General features: G+C 45.6%; 1 protein-coding gene across 1 annotated transcript in view; it reads left to right on the top strand.

Moving 5' to 3' along the window:
- Positions 1-24,155, top strand: part of CPAMD8 (C3 and PZP like alpha-2-macroglobulin domain containing 8) — a 135,654-nt gene that overhangs the window by 52,084 nt on the left and 59,415 nt on the right. Inside the window, exons 16-19 of the mRNA XM_055239131.2 lie at positions 618-767; positions 1,507-1,668; positions 5,632-5,774; positions 18,599-18,661. Coding sequence (XP_055095106.2) covers positions 618-767; positions 1,507-1,668; positions 5,632-5,774; positions 18,599-18,661 — 518 coding nt within the window. The remainder of the gene's footprint in view (positions 1-617; positions 768-1,506; positions 1,669-5,631; positions 5,775-18,598; positions 18,662-24,155) is intronic.

Raw genomic sequence — 24,155 nt, 5'->3', positions numbered from 1 at the left:
CGCCTGGCTCCTCCCTGCAACTTCTAAACAAACTGCCACATGCTCTCCGCCAGCACCTGCCTTCCCATCTCTCCCTGTCCCTCTGTGTTCCCTTTTTTGTGTCCGCTGCACAATGACCAGCTGCCCTTCACAGTGTGGGACCAGTTCTACCCAGGTAGCGAGGCCAGGTTCCCAGCTGAGCTGGCAAAGACCCACTCTCCTTGGTGGGCAGGGGGTGCATGGGTGGGGCAGAAGAGATGCCTCTGGACTAGACCAAACCTGGATTGAACCAAGTTTCTTTTTTTCATTGTTTGAAACGGAGTTTCACTCTTGTTGCCCTGGCTGGGGTGCAACGGCACTGTCTCAGCTCACTGCAACCTCTGTCTCCCGGCTTCAAGCGATTCTCCTGCCTCAGCCTCCTAAGTAGCTGGGATTACAGGCACCTGCCACCATGCCCAGCTAAATTTTGTATTTTTAGTAGAGACGGGGTTTCACCATGTTGGCCAGGCTGGTCTCAAACTCTTGACCTCAGGTGATCCACCCGCCTCAGCCTCCCAAAGTATTGGGATTACAGGCGTGAGCCACCACTCCCAGCCAACTGAACCAAGTTTCTTATCCCTTGCTGCATTTGCGCCAAGGTTTCAGTGACATATTCAGCAAATGAGACCCAACCCGGGGAGGTTGTCGACCTGCAGATCAGGGCTGCAAGGGGCAGCTGTGTGTGCGTCGCCGCAGTTGATAAGAGTGTCTACCTGCTCAGGTCTGGGTTCCGGCTGACTCCTGCCCAGGTGAGCAGACCCCTCGGGCTTGGGTTCTAGACCTCCACCGGGCCTTACCTTCTCTTGCTCTCCCTTTCCCATCTCTCATTCCAATAAATGAAGAGTGGCATTTGAATCCAGATTCGCTTTCTCCGTCGGGTTCATTTTTCAGGGAACCTAATGGGTGTCTGATAAATCCTTGCTGCTGCTTTAGCGCAGTTGCAAGATCAGGGAGTCAAGGTTATCAGATTTTTGCAACATGACATTGGGCCAGGTCTCTTCTCTCTGGCTCCAATTTGCCCATCTTATTTTATATTATTTTTAGAGTTGGGATCTTGCTCTGTTGCCTGGGCTGGAGTGCAGTGGCATGATCATAGCTCACTGTAGCGAACACCTGGGCTTAAGCGATCCTCCCACCTCAGCCTCCAGAGTAGCTGGGGCTACAGGCATGCACCACCACACCTGGCTAATTTTTTCTATCTTTTGTAGGGGCGGGGTCTTGCTGTGTAGCCCAGGCTGGTCCGAACTCCTTTGCTCAAGCCAGCCTCCTGTTTCAGCCCCCCCAGTGACTGGGATTAGAGGCATGAGCCACTGTGCCTGGCTCCTGTTTGCCCATCTGAAAATGGGCTGATGCTACCAGTGCCCATCTCCTGGAGGTTGTCATGATGTGATAAAGAGGTTGGGATGGGAGCATGCCGCACCCACGGGAGCCAGTGTGGGTTGTAAAGAAAACTTCAGCTGACCAGTCTCTGTCCCCCTTTGCCTGCAGGTTTTCCAGGAACTGGAAGATTATGATGTTTCTGATTCCTTTGGCGTGTCCAGGGAGGATGGTCCTTTTTGGTGGGCTGGGCTGACGGCCCAACGACGCCGGCGCTCCTCTGTCTTCCCGTGGCCTTGGGGCATCACCAAGGACTCTGGGTTTGCCTTCACCGTAAGGAGAGGTGGTCTCAGATCCCTCTGCCCCCTTCTAAGGTCCTCTTGCCTAGAAATAAGAGTCTGGGAGATCCAGAAATAGGTTGGAAACAGAATTGGAAGCTTTTCTTTCTTTTTTTCGAGATGGGGTCTCGCTCTGTGGCCCAGGCTGGAGTGCAGTGGTGCGATCATAGCTCACTGCAGCCTCGACCACCTGTGCTCAAGTGATCCTCCCACCTCAATCTCCCAAGTAGCTGGAACTACAGGTGCATGCCACCACACATGGCTAATTTTATTTTACTTTATTTTTTTGTAGAGATGGAGTCTTGCTATGTGGCCCTGGCTAGTGTCAAACTCCTGGCCTCAAGCAATCCTCCTGCCTCAACTTCCCAAAGTGTTAGGATTACAAGCATGAGCCATTGCACCCAGCCTTCCAAACTTTTCTTTTTCATTTCTCCCCAATGAAAGCTCACAAGTAGATCCTTCCAATTTGCAAAGCCATGGAGAGCCGAATGTTATGCATGTCAACGGTCAGGTTCAAATGGGTAACTTGAACTTGTGATGGGACGTGTTATGACATTGACATGCTTTGCTGCGAGGAAAACCTTCTCATTGGGAGCTGTGGGTGCCAGTAGCTCTTAGCTCTGCCTCGCTTTTGTTAACTTGGTTGTGTGTCTGGCAACTTTCAAGCAGAAGGAGGTGGCTGTGTTCCCAGGTGGCAGGAGGTCTGAACTGCATAGGTGATCCTCCTGCCTCAGCCTCCCCAGTCGCTGGGATTAGAGGCATGAGCCGCTGTGCCAAGGGCTCCAGTTTACCCATCTTAAAAAGGGCTAATGGGGTGCCTGTAGTCCCAGCTACTCGGGAGGCTGAGGCAGGAGAATGGCGTGAACCTGGGAGGCGGAGCTTGCAGTGAGCCAAGATTGCACCACTGCACTCCAGCCTGGGCGACCGAGCGAGACTCCGTCTCAGAAAAAAAAAAAAAAAAAAAAAAAAAAAGGGCTAATGCTGGCTGGGCACGGTGGCTCACGCCTGTAATCCCAGCACTTTGGGAGGCCAAGGTGGGCAGATCACAAGGTCAAGAGATCGAGACCATCCTGGCCAACATGGTGAAACCCCGTCTCCACTAAAAACACAATAATTAGCTGGGTGTGGTGGTGCGTGCCTGTAGTCCCAGCTACTTGGGAGGCTGAGTTAGGAGAATCACTCGAACCCGGGAGGTGGAGGTTGCAGTGAGCAGAGATCACGTCACTGCACTCCAGCCAGGTGACAGAGCGAGACTCCGTCTCAAAAAAAAAAAAAAAAGGGGCTAATGCTATCAGGTGCCCATCTCCGGACGTTGTCATGATGTGATATAGATAGAAAGGGATTGAAATGGGAGCATGCTTTGCCCTTCAGGGTCACACAGGGTCACACCTTAGGGTGCTGGAGGTCTCCACTCAAATGCATGTCCTGTTGGAGGGAGCCTTTCATTTCAGCTTTAAAGCATATTTCTGGCCAGGTGTGGTGTCTCACGCCTGTAATCCCAGCACTTTGGGAGGCCAAGGCAGGTGGATCACCTGAAGTCAGGAGTTCGAGACCAGCCTGACCAACATGGTGAAACCCCATCTCTACTAAAAATACAAAAATTAGCCGGGTGTGGCGGTGGGCGCCTGTAATCCCAGCTACTCGGGAGGCTAAGGCAAGAGAATCTCTGGAACTGGGAGGCGGAGGTTACAGTGATCACGCCACTGCCCTCCAGCCTGGATGGTAGAGTGAGACTCTGTCTCAAAATAAATAAATAAATAAATAAATAAATAAATAATATTTCAAAGGCATCCTTTCCTCCCCGACCTGTGCTGCTTTTATCATGAAATTTTCCAAACATGCAGAAAAGTTGAGCAAATTAGATAACAAATACCCACATGCCTGCCACCTAGTTCCCACAGTTCTATTTGCTAAAACAAAACAAAAACAAAACAAAACAAAAAAACAAAAACAAAAAAACCTTTTTTGTTTCTTTTTTTGAGACAAGGTCTCACTTTGTCACCCAGGCTGGTATGCAGTGGCATAATCTCAGCTCACTGAAGCCTTGACCTCCTGGGCTCAAGTGATCCTCCCGCCTCAGCCTCCTGAGTAGCTGGGACCACAGACACACACCATCATGCCTCGCTAATTTTTTTATATTTGTAGAGATGGGGTTTCACCTTGTTGCCCAGGCTGGTCTCGAACTCCTGGGCTCAATGGATCCACTCGCCTTAGCCTCCCGAAGTGCTGGGATTACAGACATGCACCACTGCACCTGGCAAAATAAACCTTTTCTTTTTTCTTGAAAAATAACATTTCAGTTATGATTATGTGAACTGCCTGAGAGTTTGAACCCCAGGTCCCTTCTGGAAGTCAGAGGTGACGCCTTTGATTCAAAAGAACTGGGTTTAAATTTCTTATTCACAAATCCAAGTCAGCCCAGGCTAGAGTGAGTCTTCTTTCAAATCCAGTTGCTCCCAGTAATTAGTACAATGATGAGGACATAATAAAAAGAGTCATTGCATAGCCGGACATGGTGGTACATGCCTCTAGTCCCAGCTACTCAAGAGGCTGAGGTGGGAGGATTGCTTGAGCCTGGGAGTTTGAGGCTGCAGTGAGCTATGATTGCACCACTGCACCCCAGCCTGAACCACAGAGCGAGGTCATCTCTAATAATACTAATACTAATAATACTAATAAAAGAGATCATTGCATCCCACAGTTGGTCCTTGGTTGGGGTCAAGTACTGCGCCAACTCATTTCCTCCCCTGCCCTCCCCTCCCCTTCCCCTTCCTTCTTTTCTTTTCCTTTTTTTTTTTTTTTCTGAGACGGAGTCTTGCTCTATCACCCAGGCTGGAGTGCAGTGGTGTGATCTTGGCTCACTGCAACCTCTGCCTCCTGGGTTCCAGTGATTCTCCTGCCTCAGCCTCCCAAGTAGCTGGGATTACAGGTGCCCACCACCACGCCTGGCTAATTCTTGTATTTTTGGTAGAGATGGAGTTTCACCATGTTGGCCAGGCTGGTCTTGAACTCCTGATCTCAAGTGATCCTCCCACCTTGGCCTCCCAAAGTGCTGGGATTACAGGCATGTGCCACCACACCTGGCCATGATTTTTCTAATTGAGATGAAATTCATATAACATAAAACTCACCATTTATAATTCAGTGGCCTTTATTATATTCACAGTGCCATGCAACCACCACCCCTACCTAATTCCAGAGCATTTCATCCCCCAGAAGGAAACCCTGTCGCCAGTAGCAATCACTCCCCATTTCCCCTCCCTCAGCCCCTGGCAGTCACCAGTCGATCTGCTTTCTGTCTCTATGGATTTGCCTGTTCTGGGCGTTTCATCTTTTTTTTTTTTTTTTTTATTATACTTTAGGGTTTTAGGGTACATGTGCACAATGTGCAGGTTTGTTACATATGTATCCATGTGCCATGTTGATTTCCTGCACCCATTAACTCGTCATTTAGCATTAGGTGGGCGTTTCGTCTTAACGGAATCATACAACACGTGGCCTTTTGTGTTTGGACCATCTGATTTGGTTCCACAGTTCAAATGTGCTGTTCTCTCTTCTTCTCCACCCTGGATGGTCACTGGGTCCCATATTCTCCCCAGCCTGTACCACCAAACCCAGAGTAAAAGAATGATGCCCCCATGGTGGCAGGTGCCTGTAGTCCCAGCTACTTGGGAGGCTGAGACAAGAGAATGGCTTGAACCTGGGAGGCAGAGCTTGCAGTGAGCCGAGATCACGCCACTGCACTCCAGCCTGGGCAACAGAGCGAGACTCCATCTCAAAAAACAAAAAACAAACAAAACAAAACAAAACCCAAAAAAGCAAAAAAAGAATGATGCCCCCAAGGCTGCCAAAAAGTGATATTGGGACAATGGCCACAGGGTGACTCATTCCCTTATCCTTCTGGGGGCTGTCAGCATCCACTTCCCCACCAATGGTTTGGGTGTTGTCTGTTGCCTAGGAAACGGGACTGGTGGTGATGACCGACCGAGTGAGCCTGAACCACCGGCAGGATGGTGGCCTCTACACCGATGAGGCTGTCCCTGCTTTCCAGCCCCACACAGGGAGCCTGGTGGCAGTGGCTCCTTCCAGGCACCCCCCCAGGTAACGGCTTATACATTGAGCAAGGTTTTCTAACTCTGGTGCTATTGACATTTGGGGCTTGTCTTAGTCCTTCCTGGCTGCTATAACAGAAGACCATAGACAGAGTGGCTTATAAACAACTGAAATTTATTTCACATGGTTCTTGGGGCTGGGAAGTCCAAGAACAGGGCACCAGCAGATTTGCTGTCTGGTGAGGGCTCACTTCCTGCTTCATTGATGGTGCCTTCTGCCTTTTTGCTGTATCCTCATATGGCAGGAGGAGTGAGGGAGCTCTCTGGAGCCTTTTTTTTTTTTTTTTTTTTGAGATGGAGTCTCACTCACTCTGTTTCCCAGGCTGGAATGCAGTGGTGTGATCTTGGCTCCCCGCAACCTCCACCTCCCAGTTTCAAGTGATTCTCCTGCCTCAGCCTACTGAGTCAATGGGATTACAGGCATGCCACCAAGCTTGGCTGATTTTTGTATTTTTAGTAGAGACAGGGTTTCACCATGTTGGCCAAGCTGGTCTTGAACTCCTGGCCTCAAGTGATTTGCCTGCCGCAGCCTCCCAAAGTGCTGGGATTACAGGTGTGAGCCTCTGCACCTGGCCTAGAGTCCCTTTTATAAGGGCCCTAATGTCATTCATGAGCACTCCACTTTCATAACCTGATCATGCCCTAGAAGCTTCACCTCAACACCATCACCTTGGAGGTTAAGATTTGAACATACGAAGTTTCAGGGGGGTGCAAACATTGAGTCCATTGCAGGGTAGGATCATTCTGTGCACTGTGAGGGGTGTCCTCTGCACTGTAGGGTGTTGAGCAGCATCCCTGACCTCCACCCACTAGATGTCAGTCACACTCCTTCCCAGTTGTAACAACCAAAATTATCTCCAGACATTGCCCAGTGTTCCCTGGGGGCCATTGGCATAGCAGGCTAGGACACTGAGTGCTTCATATACCTCCTCCCTACCCAATTCTTGGCTCTGCCCCAGTGCACAGGATTAGGGATATGGAAAAGAATAGAAAATGAATCAGGAGAGCTGACCTGTCTGAGGACAGAGGGGTCTAGGCAAGATGAGAACCTGGGGCTTGATCTCCCAACTCCCAGAGATTCTGTTTAGAAAGTTCTTTATTTTGTCCTTTCTCCTTCCTCCCACCCTTCCCTCCTCTTCCTACTACTTTGTTTCTCCTTCTTCTCCAACTCTACCGTCATGAGTTAGACACAAAATAATTACTTTTCAGTCTTTCTTATCTTAAATATAAACACTGGCTGGGCACAGTGGCTCATGCCTGTAACCCCAGCACTTTGGAAGGCCAAGGCAGGCAGATCACTTGAGCCTAGGAGTTTGAGACCAGCTTGGGCACATGGCAAAACCTTGTCTCTACAAAAAATACAAAAATTAACCATGTGTGGTGGCTCATGCCTGTAGTCCCAGCTACTTGGGAGGCTGAGACTGGAGGATTGCTTGAGCCTGGGAAGGTTGAGGCTGCAGTGAGCTGCGATTGTGCCACTGCACTCCAGCCTGAGTGACAGAGTGAGACTCTGTCTCTAATTAAAAAATAAAAAAAAAAAATAAATATAAACACTTTTTTTTTTTTTTGAGACGGAGTCTCGCTCTGTCGCCCAGGCTGGAGTGCAGTGATTCAATCTTGGCTCACTGCAAGCTCCGCCTCCTGGGTTCACGCCATTCTCCTGCCTCAACCTCTCCGAGTAGCTGGGACTACAGGCGCCCGCCACCACGCCCGGCTAATTTTTTTGTATTTTTAGTAGAGACGGGGTTTCACTGTGGTCTCGATCTCCTGACCTCGTGATCCGCCCGCCTCGGCCTCCCACAGTGCTGGGATTACAAGCGTGGGCCACCGTGCCCGGCCTAAATATAAACACTTAAGCCATTAGAGGATTATGAATTTTCCTCTGAGTACTGCTTTGGCTGCAGTCACATTGTGCTATGAAGTATTTCCAGTATTGCTCACTGCCAAATAGGTTCTAACTTGTGGAATGATTCCCTTTTTGAGGTATGACCTGTCCAGGAAACCTCTTGATCTGGTGGCCAGCCCTGATGAGCCTGTCCATGGAAGCGTTCTCCATCTTTCAAGCCCTCTCTATATAAAACAGGAACCTTCTTGTGCCCCTCCATCCCCTCCCCAGTGGTTCCTGGATGCTTCAGTCTCCCAGGCACTTCCTGCTGGGGCCACATGTTTAGCAGGCCTAAAGGGTTCCTAGTTTCCCAACTCCTAATCAGGGAATTGGCAGATTAGGCTTCATACTGTAGTTTGGATACACATGGAAGCATTTTCAAGATGTGACTGGATGAGGAAGATTGGAATGCTGGCCCCAGGGCCTCTGTCAGCTTGCAGCCACCCCAGAGGCCCTGACCCACTCACATGCATGAGCCCTGAGAGCTTGTCTTGGAGCTGGTACAGAAGCAAAAGTTTGCAAAACTCAAAACCATGAAGGCAATTGTAAATCACAGTGGAGAAAGGCATAAGAAATGCCTTCAAACTCAGGTGCCCATGCCTTTTTGTAATTGGAACAAACACATCCTTATTCTGAGAGCAACATATATATGTGTATATATATATATACATTTTTTTTTTTTTGGTGAGACAGAGTCTCGCTCTGTTGCCCAGGCTGGAGTGTAGTGGTGCTATCTTGGCTTACTACAAGCTCTGCCTCCCGGGTTCATGCCATTCTCCTGCCTCAGCCTCCCAAGTAGCTGGGACTACAGGCGCCCACCACCATGCCTGGCTAATTTTTGTTGTATTTTTTAGTAGAGATGGGGTTTCACCATGTTAGCCAGGATGGTCTCCATCTCCTGACCTCATGATCTGCCCACCTCGGCCTCCCAAAGTGCTGGGATTACAGACATGAGCCACCACACCCAGCCATATATTTTTAATTATATATGTATTTTCTTTTTTTAAAAAAATTATACTTTAAGTTCTAGGGTACATGTGCACAACATGCAAGTTTGATACATAGGTATACATGTGCCATGTTGGTTTGCTGCACCCATCAGCTCATCATTTACATTAGGTATTACTCCTAATGCTATTCCTCCCCCAGCCCCCCACACCCCAACAGGCCCCAGAGTGTGGTGTTCCCTGCCCTGTGTCCAGGTGTTCTCATTGTTCAGTTCCCACCTATGAGTGAGAACATGCGGTATTTGGTTTTCTGTCTTTGTGATAGTTTGCTGAGAATGATGGTTTCCAGCTTCATCCATGTCCCTGCAAAGGACATGAACTCATCCTTTTTTATGGCTGCATAGTATTCCATGGTGTATATGTGCCACGTTTTCTTAATCCAATCTATCATTGATGGACATTTGGGTTGGTTCCAAGTCTTTGCTATTGTGAATCATGCCACAATAAACATATGTGTGCATGTGTCTTTATAGTGGCATAATTTATAATCCTTTGGGTATATATCCAGTAATGGGATTGCTGGGTCAAATGGTATTTCTAGTTCTAGATCCTTGAGGAATCGCCACACTGTCTTCCACAATGATTGAACTAATTTACACTCCCACCAACAGTGTAAAAGCATTCCTATTTCTCCACATCCTCTCCAGCATCTGTTGTTTCCTGGCATTTTAATGATCGCCATTCTAATTGGTGTGAGATGGTATCTCATTGTGGTTTTGATTTGCATTTCTCTGATGGCCAGTGATGATGAGCATTTTTTCATGTGTTGGATGCATAAATGTCTTCTTTTGAGAAGTGTCTGTTCATATCCTTTGCCCACTTTTGATGGAGTTGTTTGTTTTTTTCTTGTAAATTTGTTTGAGTTATTTGTAGATTTTGGATATTAGCCCTTTGTCAGATGGGTAGATTGCAAAAATTTTCTCCCATTCTGTAGGTTGCCTGTTCACTCTGATGGTAGTTTCTTTTGCTGTGCAGAAGCTCTTTAGTTTAATTAGATCCCATTTGTCTATTTTGGCTTTTGTTGCCATTGCTTTTGGTGTTTTAGTCATGAAGTCCTTGCCCATGCCTATGTCCTGAATGGTATTGCCTAGGTTTTCTTCTATGGTTTTTATGGTTTTAGGTCTAACATTTAAGTCTTTAATCTGTCTTGAATTAATTTTTGTATAAAGTGTAAGGAAGGGATCCAGTTTCAGCTTTCTACATATGGCTACCCAGTTTTCCCAGCACCATTTATTAAATAGGGAATCCTTTCCCCATTTCTTGTTTTTGTCAGGTTTGTCAAAGATCAGATGGTTGTAGATGTGTGGTGTTATTTCTGAGGCCTCTGTTCTGTTCCATTGGTCTATACATCTGTTTTGGTACCAGTACCATGCTGTTTTGGTTACTGTAGCCTTGTAGTATAGTTTGAACTCAGGTATCGTTATGCCTCCCGCTTTGTTCTTTTTCCTTAAGATTGTCTTGGCAATGTGGGCTCTTTTTGATTCCATATGAACTTTAAAGTAGTTTTTTTCCAATTCTGTGAAGAAAGTCATTGGTAGCTTGATGGGGATGGCATTGAATCTGTAAATTATCTTGGGCAGTATGGCCATTTTAACTATATTGATTCTTCTTATCCATTAGCATGGAATGTTCTTCCATTTGTTTGTGTCCTCTTTTATTTCATTGAGCAGTGGTTTGTAGTTCTCATTCAAGAGGTCCTTCACATCCCTTGTTAAGCTGGATTCCTAGGATTCCTAGGTATTTTATTCTCTTTGTAGCAATTGTGAATGGGATTTCACTCATGATTTGGCTCTCTGTCTGTTAATTGGTGTATAGGATTTTTGTGATTTTTGCACATTGATTTTGTATCCTGAGACTTTGCTGAAGTTGCATATCAGCTTAAGGAGGTTTTGGGCTGAGATGATGGGGTTTTCTAGATATACAATCACGTCATCTGCAAACAGGGACAATTTGACTTCCTCTTTTCCTAATTGAATACCCTTTATTTCTTTCTCTTGCCTGATTGCCCTGGCCAGAACTTCCAACACTATGTTGAATAGGAGTGGTGAGAGAGGGCATCATTGTCTTGTGCCAGTTTTCAAAGAGAATGCTTCCAGTTTTTGCCCATTCAGTATGATATTGGCTGTGGGTTTGTCATAAATAGCCCTTATTATTTTGAGATATATTCCATCAATACCTAGTTTATTGAGAGTTTTTTTTAGCATGAAGGGCTGTTGAATTTTGTTGAAGACCTTTTTTTTTTTTTTTTTTTTTTGAGATGGAGTCTCGCTCACTCTGTTTCCCAGGCTGGAGTGCAGTGGTGCGATCTTGGCTCACTGCAAGCTCTGCCTCCTGGGTTCACGCCATTCTCCTGCCTCAGCCTCCTGAGTAGCTGGGACTGCAGGTGCCCGCCACTACACCCAGCTAATTTTTTGTATTTTTAGTAGAGACAGGGTTTCACCATGTTAGCCAGAATGGTCTCGATCTCTTCACCTTGTGATCTGCCTGCCTCAGCCTCCCAAAGTGCTAGGATTACAGGTGTGAGCCACCGCGCCCGGCCCGAAGACCTTTTTTACATCTATTGAGACGATCATGTGGTTTTTGTCAATGGTTCTGTTTATGTGATGGATTTCGTTTATTGATTCGTGTATGTTGAACCAGCCTTGCATCCCAGAGATGAAGCCGACTTGATCGTGGTGGATAAGAAGCTTTTTGATGTGCTGCTGGATTTTGTTTGCCAGTATTTTATTGAGGATTTTTGCATCGATGTTCATCAAGGATATTGGTCTAAAATTCTCTTTTTTTTGTTGTGTCTCTGCCAGGCTTTGGTATCAGGATGATGCTGGCCTCATAAAATGAGTTAGGGAGGATTCCTTCTTTTTCTGTTGATTAGAATAGTTTCAGAAGAAATATTATCAGCTCCTCTTTGTACTTCTGGTGGAATTCAGCTGTGAATCCTTCTGGTCCTGGACTTTTTGACAGACTTTTTTTTTTTTTTCGAGACATGGTCTCGCTCTGTCACCCAGGCTGGAGTGCAGTGGCGTGATATCAGCTCACTGCAACCTCCACCTTGCGGGTTCAAGCAATTCTCTACCACAGCCTCATGCGTAGCTAGGTTACAAGGGCCCACCACCACAGCCAGCTAACTTTTTTGCATTTTTATTTTAGTAGAGACAAGGTTTCACCATCTTGGCCAGGCTGGTCTTGAACTCCTGATCTCATTATCTACCCGCCTCAGCCTCCCAAAGTGCTGGGATTACAGGCATGAGCCACCGTGCCAGGTCAGGTCCTGGACTTTTTTTGGTTGGTAGGCTATTAATTATTGCCTCAATTTCAGAGCCTGTTATTGGTCTATTCAGAGATTCACCTTCTTCCTGGTTTAGTCTTGGGAGGGTGTATGTGTCCTGGAATTTATCAATTTCTTCTAGATTTTCTGGTTTATTTGGGTAGAGGTGTTTATAGTATTCTCTGATAGTAGTTTGTATTTCTGTGGGATTGGTGGTGATATCCCCTTTATCATTTTTTATTGCATCTATTTGATTCTTCTCTCTTTTCTTCTTTATTAATCTTTCTAGTGGCCTATCAATTTTGTTGATCTTTTCGAAAAACCAGCTCCTGGATTCGTTGATTTTTTGAAGGGTTTTTTGTGTCTCTATCTCCTTCAGTTCTGCTCTGATCTTAGTTATTTCTTGCCTTCTGCTAGCTTTTGAATTTGTTTGCTCTTGCTTCTCTAGTTCTTTTAATTGTGATGTTAGGGTGTTGATTTTAGATCTTTCCTGCTTTCTCTTGTGGGCAATTAGTGCTGTAAATTTCCCTCTACACACTGCTTTAAATGTGTCCCAGAGATTCTGGTATGTTGTGTCTTTGTTCTCATTGGTTTCAAAGAACATCTTTATTACTGCCTTCATTCCGTTATTTACCCAGTAGTCATTCAGGAGCAGGTTGTTCAGTTTCCATGTTGTTGTGTGGTTTTGAGTGAGTTTCTTAATCCTGAGTTCTAATTTGATTGTGCTGTGGTCTGACAGACAGTTTGTTGTGATTTCTGTTCTTTTACATTTGCTGAAGGAGTGCTTTACTTCCAATTATGTGGTCAATTTTAGAGTAAGTGTGATGTAGTGCTGAGAGAATGTATATTCTGTTGATTTAGGGTGGAGAGTTCTGTAGATGTCTATTAGGTCTGCTTGGTGCAGAACTGAGTTCAAGTCCTGAATATCCTTGTTAACCTTCTGTCTCATTGATCTGTCTAATATTGATAGTGGGGTGTTAAAGTCTCCCATTATTATTGTGTGGGAGTCTAAGTCTCTTTGTAGGGTCTCTAAGGACTTGCTTTATGAATCTGGGTGCTCCTGTATTGCATGCATATATATTTAGGATAGTTAGCTCTTCTTGTTGAATTGATTCCTTTACCATTATGTAATGGCCTTCTTTGTCTCTTTTGATCTTTGTTGGTTTAAAGTGTTTTATCAGAGACTAGGATTGCAACCCCTGCCTTTTTTTTGCTTTCCATTTGCTTGTTAGATCTTCCTCCGTCCCTTTATTTTGAGACTATGTATGTCTCTGCACATGAGATGGGTCTCCTGAATACAGCACACTGATGGGTCTTGACTCTTTTTCCAATTTGCCAGTCTGTGTCTTTTAATTGGGGCATTTAGCCCATTTACATTTAAGATTAATATTGTTATGTGTGAATTTGATCCTGTCATTATGATGTTAGCTGCTTATTTTGCCCATTAATTGATGCAGTTTCTTCATAGCATCGATGGTCTTTACAATCTGGCATGTTTTTGCAGTGGCTGGTACTGTTTGTTTCTTTCCATGCTTAGTCCTTCCTTCAGGAGCTCTTGAAAGGCAGGCCTGGTGGTGACAAAATCTCTCAGCATTTGCTTGTCTGTAAAGGATTTTATTTCTCCTTCACTTATGAAGCTAGTTTGGCTGGATATGAAATTCTGGATTGAGAATTCTTTTCTTTAAGAATGTTGAATATTGGCCCCCACTCTCTTCTGACTTGTGTAGAGTTTCTGCCAAGAGATCTGTTAGTCTGATGGGCTTCCCTTTGTGGTTAACCCGACCTTTCTCTCTGGCTTCTCTTAACATTTTTTCCTTCATTTCAACTTTGGTGAATCTGACAATTATGTGTCTTGGGGTTGCTCTTCTTGAGGAATATCTTTGTGGTGTTCTCTTTATTTCCTGAATTTGAATGTTGGCCTGCCTTGCTAGGTTGGAGAAGTTCTCCTGGATAATATCCTGAAGAGTGTTTTCCAACTTGATTCCATTCTCTCCATCACTTTCAGGTACACCTATCAAACATATATTTGGTCTTTTCACATAGTCCCATATTTCTTGGAGGCTTTGTTCATTTCTTTTTACTCTTTTTTCTCTAACCTTGTCTTTTTGCTTTATTTCATTAATTTGATCTTCAATCACTGATACCCTTTCTTCTACTTGATCGAATCGGCTATTGAAGCTTGTGCCTGTGTCACAAAGTTCTCGTGTCATGGTTTTCAGCTCCATCAGGTCATTTAAGGTCTTCTCTATGCTGTTTATTCTAGTTAGCCATTCGTCTAACCTTTATTCAAGGTTTTTAGCTTCCTTGCGATGGGTTTGAACGTGCTCCTTTAGCTCAGAGACGTTTGTTATTACCAACCTTCTGAAGCCTACTTCTGTCAATTTGTCAAAGTCATTCTCTGTCCAGCTTTGTTCCATTGCTGGCAAGGAGCTACTATCCTTTGGAGGAGAAGAGGTGCTCAGGTTTTTAGAATTATCAGCTTTTCTGCTCTGGTTTCTCCCCATCTTTGTGGTTTTGTCTACCTTTGGTCTTTGATGTTGGTGACCTACAGATGGAGCTTTGGTGTAGATGTCCTTTTTGTTGATGTTGATGCTATTCCTGTCAGTTTTTCTTCTAACAGTCAGGTCTCTCAGCTGCAGGTCTGTTGGAGTTTGGTGGAGGTCCACTCCAGACCCTGTTTGCCTGCATATCACCAGTGGAGGCTGCAGAACAGCAAATATTGCAGAACAGCAAATATTGCTGCCTGATCCTTCCTCCAGAAGCTTCATCCCAGAGGGGTACCCGCCATTATGAGGTGTCTGTCGGCCCCTACTGGGAGGTGTCTCCCAGTTAGGCTAATGGGGGTCAGGGACCCACTTCAGGAGGCAGTCTGTCCGTTCTCAGAGCTCAGATGCCGTGCTGGGAGAACCACTGCTCTCTTCAGGGTTGTCAGACAGGGATGTTTAAATCTGCAGAAACTGTCTGCTGCCTTTTGTTCAGCTATGCCCTGCTCACAGAGGTGGAGTCTATAGCGGCAGTGGGCCTTGCTGAGCTGCAGTGGGCTCCGCCCAGTTCAAGCTTCCCAGCCACTTTGTTTACTTACTCAAGCCTCAGCAATTGGTGGACGTCCCTCCCCCAACCAGGCTGCCACCTGGCAGTTCGATCTCAGACTGCTGTGCTAGCAGTGAGCAAGGCTCTATGGGCGTGGGACCCGCCCAGCCAGGCATGGGAGAGAATCTCCTGGTCTGCTGATTGCTAAGAACATGGGAAAAGCTCAGTATTTGGGCGAGAGCGTCCTGTTTTTCCAGGTACAATCTGTCCCGGCTTCCCTTGGCTTGGAAAGGGAAATCCCCTGACCCCTTGTGCTTCCCGGGTAAGGTGACACCCCACCCTACTTTGGCTCATCCTTCATGGTCTGTACCCACTGTCCAACCAGTCCCAATGAGATGAACCAGGTACCTCAGTTGGAAATGCAGAAATCACCCGTCTTCTGTGTCGATCACACTAGGAGCTGCAGACTGGAGCTATTCCTATTTGGCCATCTTGGAATGGCCCCAACGTATTTTTTTAACCATGTAAATATGGTTAACATTTTTTTCAAGCAGTAGAAGAGGATATATAATGAAATTTAAGTCTCCTTCCCACCCCCAGACCCTCCATTCCCTTCTTCAGAAGCAACCATGCTGAATAATTTTTTTTTTTTTTTTGAGGAGGAGTCTCACTCTGTTGCCCAGGCTGGAGTGTGGTGCTGGGATCTCAGCTCACTGCCTTCCATGTTCAAGTGATACTCCTGTCTCAGCCTTCTGAGTAGCTGGGATTACAGGCCTGCACCACCAAACCCGGGTAATTTTTGTATTTTTAGTAGAGAGGGGGTTTCACCATGTTGGCCAGGCTGGTCTCGAACTCCTGACCTCCAGTGATCCACCCACCTCAGTCTCCCGAAGTGCTGGGATTACAGGTGTGAGCCATTGTGCCCAGCGTGAATAATTTCTTAGATATTCTTCTGTGCATATGTAGGATTAAAAAAAAACGAATAGAAGAATACCATAATGTCATTTTGTACATTTCTTTTGAAAGTTAACGATAAGTCTTGGAAATCATTCCATATCAGTAAATGCGTGTTTACCTCACTCTTTGTTTTTGCAAATATATAATAGTCCACCAATGAATATACTATCATTTGATTAGCCAGTCCTCCTAATGATGGAGATTTGGACTATTTGCTAATTTTCATAGTGCCGTGATGAACCACTCCATCTCTCTGTCTTTGCACACATGTCTGTGGGTGTTTCCAGGGTCTGCTCCTAGGAGAGGTGTTGATGGTTGAAAGGATAGGAGCATTTTTATTTTTGCCAAATTTTGAGAAGACTTTTTTTTTTTTTTGAGAAAGGAGAAGGAGCAGCCTTTGAGGAGGGTGAACTGTGAGGCTTCTGAGGCTCAAACAAGAATGCATGAAGGCACTCCTTAGGAAACAGAGGATGAGTGAGCAGGAGGTGGAGAGCTCAGTGTGATGACGAGGATGAATGTGGTAAAACCCAGGGAGGGAAATTAGCAAAGGGAGGGACATAGGGTGGCCCCTGCAGGCCTTTATCCCATCTGCATCCAGGAGAGTAGGCACGACTGTTTAAAGATGGACTCTGCCAAGCCTTTGATACCTTGCTTCTACTATTCTTAAGTAGAATGTTAACCCTGCCAGGTAAAAGAATTAACAAATTACATCCTTGAACAGACACTTTTCAAAGAAGATACACATGCAGCCGGGCGTGGTGGCTCACGCCTGTAATACCAGCACTTTGGGAGGCTGAGGTGGGTGGATCACAAGGTCAGGAGTTCGAGACCAGCCTGGCCAATATGGTGAAACCCCATCTCTACTAAAAATACAAAAATTAGCCAGATATGGTGGTGGATGCCTGTAATCCCAGCTACTTGGGAGGCTGAGGCAGCAGAATCGCTTGAACCTGGGAGGCGGAGGCTGCACTGAACCAAGATTGTGCCATTGCACTCCAGTCTGGGCAACAGAGAGAGACTCCATCTCGAAAAAAAAAAAAAAGAAAATATGCATGCAGCCAACAAGCATATGAAAAAAAAGCTCAATGTCACTGAACTAGAGAGATTCAAATCAGGCCAGGCACAGTGGCCCACAGCTGTAATCCCAGCACTTTGGGAGGCTGAGGCAGGTGGATCACTTGATGTCGGGGGTTTGAGACCAGCCTGGTCAACATGACAAAACTCCATCTCTAATAAAAATACAAAAATTAGACGGGCGTGGTGGCACACCTGCAATTCCAGGTGTAATTCAGGATGCTGAGGCACGAGAATCACTTGAGCCTGGGAGGTGGAGGTTGCAGTGAGCAGAGATTGCACCACTGCACTCCAGCCTGGGTGACAGAGTGAGACTCTGTCTCAAAAAAAAAAAAAAAAAAAAAAAAAAAAGGGAAATGCAAATCAAAACCACAATGAGATGCCATCTTATGCCAGTCAGAATGGACACTATTAAAAAGTCAACAAATAAGCTGGGTGCAGTGGCTCATGCCTGTAATTCCAGAACTTTGGGAGGCAGAGGCAGGTGGATCACCTGAGGTTGGGAGTTCAAGACCAGCCTGACCAACATGGTAAAACCCTGTCTCTACTAAAAATACAAAATTAGCTGGGTGTAGTGGCAGGTGCTTGTAATCCTAGCTACTCGGGAAGCTGAGGCTGGAGAATCTTTTGAACCTGGGAGGCAGATGTTGCAGTGAGCTGAGATCGTGCCATTGCACTCCAGCCTGGGTGAAAAGAAGGAAACTCCATCTCAAAAAAAAAAAAAAAGTAAAGAAATAACAGATGTGGGTGAGGTAGTGGAGAAAAGGGGATGCTTATGCACAGTTGATGGGAGTGTAAATTAGTTCAACCATTGTGGAAAGCAGTGTGGTGATTCCTCAGAGAGCTAAAAACAGAACTACCATTTGAGCCAGCAATCCCATTACTGAGTATACACTCAAAGGAATATAAATCATTCTACCATAAAGACACATGCACACAAATGTTCACTGCAGCACTATTTACAATAGCAAAGACCTGGAATCAACCTAAATGCTCATCAATGACAGATTGGATGAACAAAATGTGGTACATAAATACCATGGAATACTATGCAGCCATAAAAAAGAACAAAATCATGTCTTTTGTGGAAACATGGATGGAGCTGGAGGCCATTATCCTTAGCAAACTAATGCTGGAACAGAAAACCAAATACTGCATGTTCTCACTTATAAGTGGAAGCTAAATGATGAGAACACATGGACACAAAAGGGGGAACAGATACAGGTCTACTTGAGGGTGGGGGATGGGAAGACAGGATCAGAAATAATAACTATTGGGCACTAGGCTTAGTATCTGGGTGATGAAATAATCTGTACAACAAACCCCCATGACACGTTTACCTATGTAACAGACCTGCACATGTACTTCTGAACCTAAAGTTTTTAAAAAACAAGTTATGTCCTTATCAAGTAGATTGTTAACCCTGCCAGGTAAGAGAATTAACATGTTATATCCCAGTGAAGTACAATGTTAACCCTTCCAGGTAAAATAAATTAACGCATTGTATCTGATCAAATAGAATGAGAAGCTGCTAGGTTCACATAAGATTTGTTATGTTCATGAAACCTTAATCATTTCTTTTTTTATTTTCATAGAACAGAGAAGAGAAAAAGGACTTTCTTCCCCGAAACATGGATTTGGCATTGTCTCAACATCAGGTACATTAAGATTTCTTTTCTGTGCTGACTTTGCCGGTTGACTGAAAGGCACTCATGTGAGTCCAGAGAACCCCCGGTGGGACGGGCAGGCCTGATACCAACATCTGAGTAAGACACTGTGCATCTTTTTCTAACACATAAAACTTCAAGCCATGAAGCCAGCCTTGAGTCCCACTGCACATTTGGAGGTTTGCCTGTGAAATATGAAATGCAAGGGCTTTGTGCCTCTTACAACTCCCTCTTGGGGTAACTCTATCTGCTCTGTTTGTATAACGAACTCATTAAAATGATTACGGTTCCCTGGAACATGAACTTGACTCCACCTACCCCACACTCCTTGCTCCTTGGGGGACTACAGCTCTTGCTCAAAAAACAGGATGCCTTTCTCAACACGTTTCCTTTCTGCATTTTTCCCCCTGTTTAGTTCTCTTTGAAGCAGGAGTGCAGGCACCCCTTTTCTGCTAGATGCAATTGACTTTTTTTCTTGCAATGCTCAGCGTTAGAGCACCAATGACACTAGTAAAAAGTGGCAGTGGCGTGCCCCGGCAAACCAGTTTGGCATGAAAACTGACTCTTGGTCCAGCCCGGGCCAGCAGGTGGGCTGACTGCTGGAGCCATGCCCTTCTTCCAGGCACACGGTGCTGTAGCAAGTGCTTGGCAGAGCCAGGCATGCAGCTGGGGGCCCCTCAGGCTGCTTTGGGGGATGTGTATGTCCTCATCGTGGGAAGGTTTGACTGCTGATCAGAACACATCCAGGTCACTGTGTTTTGCTCTGGGGGCCCAGCTGTAAGACAGGCTATCTGTCCATCATCATTCAAATGTATCTACTTTCTGGATGTCTGGTGAGAGCTTTTTTTATTGTTAAAAATTTTTTTCAATTTATTTTTATTAGGGCTGGGCGCAGTGGCTCACGCCTGTAATCCCAGCACTTTGGGAGGCCAAGGCGGGTGGATCACGAGGTCAGGAGATCGAGACCATCCTGGCTAACATGGTGAAACCCCATCTCTACTAAAAATGCAAAAAATAGCCGGGCATGGTGGCGGGCACCTGTAGTCCCAGCTACTTGGGAGGCTGAGGTAAGAGAGTGGCGTGAACCCAGGAGGCGGAGGTTGCAGTGAGCCGAGATGGCGCCACTGCACTCCAGCCTGGGCAACAGAGCAAGACTCCATCTCAAAAAAAAATTATTTTTATTTTATTTTACTTTATTTATTAGAGTTGGGATCTCGCTCTGTCACCCAGGCATCATAGCTTACCGCAGCCTCAGACTCCTGGGCTCAAGCTATCCTCCCACCTCAGCCTCCCGAGTTGCTGGGACTACAGGCATGCACCAACACACCTGGCTAATTTTCATTTAAAAAAATTATTTTGGCCGGGCATGGTGGCTCACGCTGTAATCCCAGCACTTTGGGTGGCCGAGGGGGGCAGATCTCGAGGTCAGGAGATCTAGACCATTCCGGCCAACACGGTGAAACCCCGTATCTACTAAAAATACAAAAAATTAGCCAGACGTGGTGGCAGGCGCCTGTAGTCCCAGCTACTTGGGAGGCTGAGGCAGGAGAATGGTGTGAACCCAGGAGGCAGAGCTTGCAGTGAGCCGAGATTGCACCACTGCACTCCAGCCTGGGTGACAGACCGAGACTCCATCTCAAAAAAAAAAAAAAAAATTATTTCATAGAGATGGGGTCTCCGTATGTTGCCCAGGCTGGTCTGAAACTCCTGGCCTCAAGTGATCTTCCTGTCTTGGCCTCTCAACGTGCTAGAATTACAGGTGTGAGCCACTGCTTCTGGCCCGGATGTTTCTGATGTTAAGGATAGTCCCTTGAATAAGGCAGACAGAGTCTCAGCACTCATAACATTTTCATTGTAGCTAGAGTAGACAGGTGCCTAAAGAGCTATCATGGTGCAGTGGGGTTAGTCTTCTCCTGGAAGGCAGGGCATGGATCTTGGGAGGCAGAGAAAGATGGTGGAATCCTTTGGAAAAGCCAGAGAGGGTCCTCAATGTAGGGCTCAAGCTGAGTCTCACCATATGAATAAGCAAGAAAGGGAAGGGTGCAGCAAATGCTGCAAAGTAGGAGAGGCTGGTGGATTTCCACATGGTTGAAATGAGATGGAAGGAGCTGAGGAGGATGCAGAGAGTATGAGACCATGTGGGCTGTGCTGGGGTGGGGTTGGGGGTGCAGGTGTGGAGAGCCAGGGATGGAGCCAGGGATTTGGGATTTAGGATTTGGGATGTTCTCTCTCCTCTCTTGTTGGCTGGAGCAAGGATGAATCAGAGCGCACAGATCTGAGACTAGGGAGGAGGTTCCTGCTGGACCCAAAAGAGGACTGGTCAGCTCTCTTTTCAACCACACCCGTTTAAAGGTGGGGTATGGTGGCTTATGCCTGTAATCACAGCACTTTAGGAGGCCGAGGCGGGAGGTTTGCTTGAGCCCAGGAGTTCAAGACCAGCTTGGGCAACATAGCAAGGCCCCATCTCTAAAAAAAAATTTTTAAATTAGCCAGGTGTGGTGGCACATGCCTGTGGTCCCAGCTACTTGGGAAGCTGAAGTGGGAGGATCGCTTGAGCCCAGGAGGTTGAGGCTGCAGTGACACAAAATCGCACCACTGCACTCCAGCCTGGGCTACAGAGTGAGACGTTGTCTCAAAAAGGGAAAATGACTCAAAAATGAATTGGTTTAAAAAATTATGGTGAAATACTCAACATAAAATGTATGATCTTAACCATTTTTAAGTGTATAGTTCAGTGGTATTAAGGACACTCATGTTATTGTGCAAATATCACTACCACCCATTTCTGTGACTCCTTTCATCTTACAAAACTGACACTCTATCCCAATAAACACTCACTCCCCTCTCCTCCCTTCCCCCAGCTCTTAGCAACAACCCCTTCTGTCTCTGAGTTTGACTATTCTAGGGACCGCCTATAAGTGGAATCATGTAGTATTTGTCGTTTTGTGACTGGCTTATTTCAATGAGCATAATGTCCCCAAGGTTCATCTGTGTTGGAGAATCCATGTCAGAATTTCCTTCCCTTTTTTTTTTTTTTTTTTGAGACGGAGTCTCGCTCTGTCACCAGGCTGGAGTACAGTGGCACAATTTTGGCTCACTGCAACCTCTGCCTCCAGGGTTCAAGTGATTCCCTTGCCTCAGCTTTCAAGTAGCTGGGACTACAGGCATGTGCCACCATCCCCAGCTATGTGTGTGTGTGTGTGTGTGTGTGTGTGTGTGTGTATGTGTGTGTGACAGAGTCTTTCTCTACTGCCCAGGCTGGAGTGCAGTGGTGCGATCTGGGCTCACTGCAAGCTCTGCCTCTTGGGTTCACGCCCTTCTCCTGCCTCAGCCTCCTGAGTAGCTGGGACTACAGCTGCCCGCCACCACTCCTGGCTAATTTTTTGTATTTTTAGTAGAGGGGGTTTCACCGTGTTAGCCAAGATGGTCTCGATCTCCTGACCTCATGATCCACCCGCCTCGGCCTCCCAAAGTGCTGGGATTAGAGGCATGAGCCACTGTGCCCAGCCAATGCCTGGCTAATTTTTTGTATTTTAGTAGAGACGGGGTTTCACCATGTTGACCAGGATGGTCTCGATCTCCTGACCTTGTCATCCACCCCCCCTCCCCCGGCCTCCCAAAGTGCTGGGATTACAGGCGTAAGCCACCATACCCAGCTTCCTTCCCTTTTAAGATTGAATAATATCCCATTGCATGGATTCCCTCATTTTGTTTATCCATTTATTTTCTGTCGATGGACACTTGAGTTGCTTCCATCTTTTGGCTATTGTGAATAATGCTGTGAACATGGGTATACAAATATCCCTTTGAGACCCTGCTTCCCATTCTTTTGGGTATATACCCAGAAGTAGAATTGCTGAATCATGTAGTAATTCTATGTTTAATTTTTTAAGGAACCTCCAGACTAATTTGCACAGCAGCTGCAGCGTTTTACATTTCTACTAACAGTGTACCAGGGTTCCAGTCTGACCACATCCTCACAAACACTTGCTATTTTCTTTCTTTCTTTCTTTCTTTCTTTCTTTCTTTCTTTCTTTCTTTCTTTCTTTCTTTCTTCTTTCTTTCTTCCTTCCTTTCTTTCTTCTTTCTTTCTTTCTTTCTTTCTTTCCTTTTCTTTCTTTTTCTTTTTTTTTCTTCCTTCCTTCCTTCCTTCCTTCCTTCCTTCCTTCCTTCCTTTCCTTTCCTTTCCTTTCTTTCTTTCTTCTTTCTTCTTTCTTTCTTTCTTTTTTTCTGAGATAGAGTCTCGCTCTGTCACCCAGGCTGGAGTGCAGTGGTGCAATCTCAGCTCACTGCACTCTCCGCCTCCCAGGTTCACACAATTCTCCTGCCTCAGCCTCCCAAATAGCTGGAACTACAGACATGCGCCACCACACCTGGCTACTTTTTGTATTTTTAGTAGAGACGGGGTTTCACCCACTACTTCTGGGTATATACTCAAAAGAATGGGAAGCAGGGTCTCAAAGAGATATTTGTATACCCATGTTCACAGCATTATTCACAATGGCCAGACTCCTGACTTCAAGTGAACCACCCATCTCGGCCTCCCAAAGTGCTGGGATTATAGGCATGAGCCACTGTGCCCAGCCTTTTTTCTTTCCTTTTCTTTTTTAATATCCTAATTAAATACATGAAGTGGTATCTCATTGTAGTTTTTATTTGCATTTCCCTAATGACTAGTGATGTTGAACATCTTTCATGTATTTATCAGTCATTTGTCTATCTTCTTTGGAGAAATGTCTATTCAAGTAATTTGCCCATTTCTGAATCGTGTTGCTGTTTTTGTTATTGAGTTTCAAGAGCTCTCTATATATTCTGGGTATTATTTCCTTATCAGATATATGACTTCCAAATATTTTCTCCCATTGGGTTGACTTTTTACTCTGTTGACAGTGCCTCCTTTTTTTTTTTTGATACAGGGTCTCACTCTGTCACTCAGGTGTTCAAGTGATCCTCCAATCTCAGCCTCCCAAGTAGCTGGGTCTATAGGTGCACACAACCACTCCTGGCTAAATTTTTAAATTTTTTGTAGAGATAAGGTCTTGGTGTGTTACCCAGGCTGGTCTCAAACTCCTAGGCTCAAGTGATCCTCCTTCCTCAGCCTCCTGAAGTGCTGGGATTACAGGGGTAAGCTACCATGCCAGCCCTTGAATAGTGTATTTTGGTGCTCAAAATTTTGTAGTTTTCATGAAGTCCAACTTGTCTACTCTTTTTTTTTTTTTTTGCCTGTACCTTTGTTTTCATATCCATGAAATCATTGTCAAACCCAATGTCATGAAGCTTTTGCCCTGTTTTTTTCTAATAGTTTTATAGTTTTAGTTTTTACTTTTAGGTCATGGATTCATTTTTGAATTAACTTTTGTATATGGTGTTAGGTAAGGTCCAAATTCATTCTTTTGCTTATGGATGTTTGCTTTTTCTAGCAGTATTTGTTAAAAAGGTTGTCTTTTCCCTAAAGTATCTTGATGCCCGTGTCGAAAATCATTTG

The sequence above is a fragment of the Symphalangus syndactylus genome, chromosome 13 (assembly GCF_028878055.3).
Source record: "Symphalangus syndactylus isolate Jambi chromosome 13, NHGRI_mSymSyn1-v2.1_pri, whole genome shotgun sequence".
NCBI lineage: Eukaryota > Metazoa > Chordata > Mammalia > Primates > Hylobatidae > Symphalangus > Symphalangus syndactylus.
Note: the sequence above shows the minus strand (reverse complement) of the source record. Positions and strands in the feature narration are given on the sequence as shown.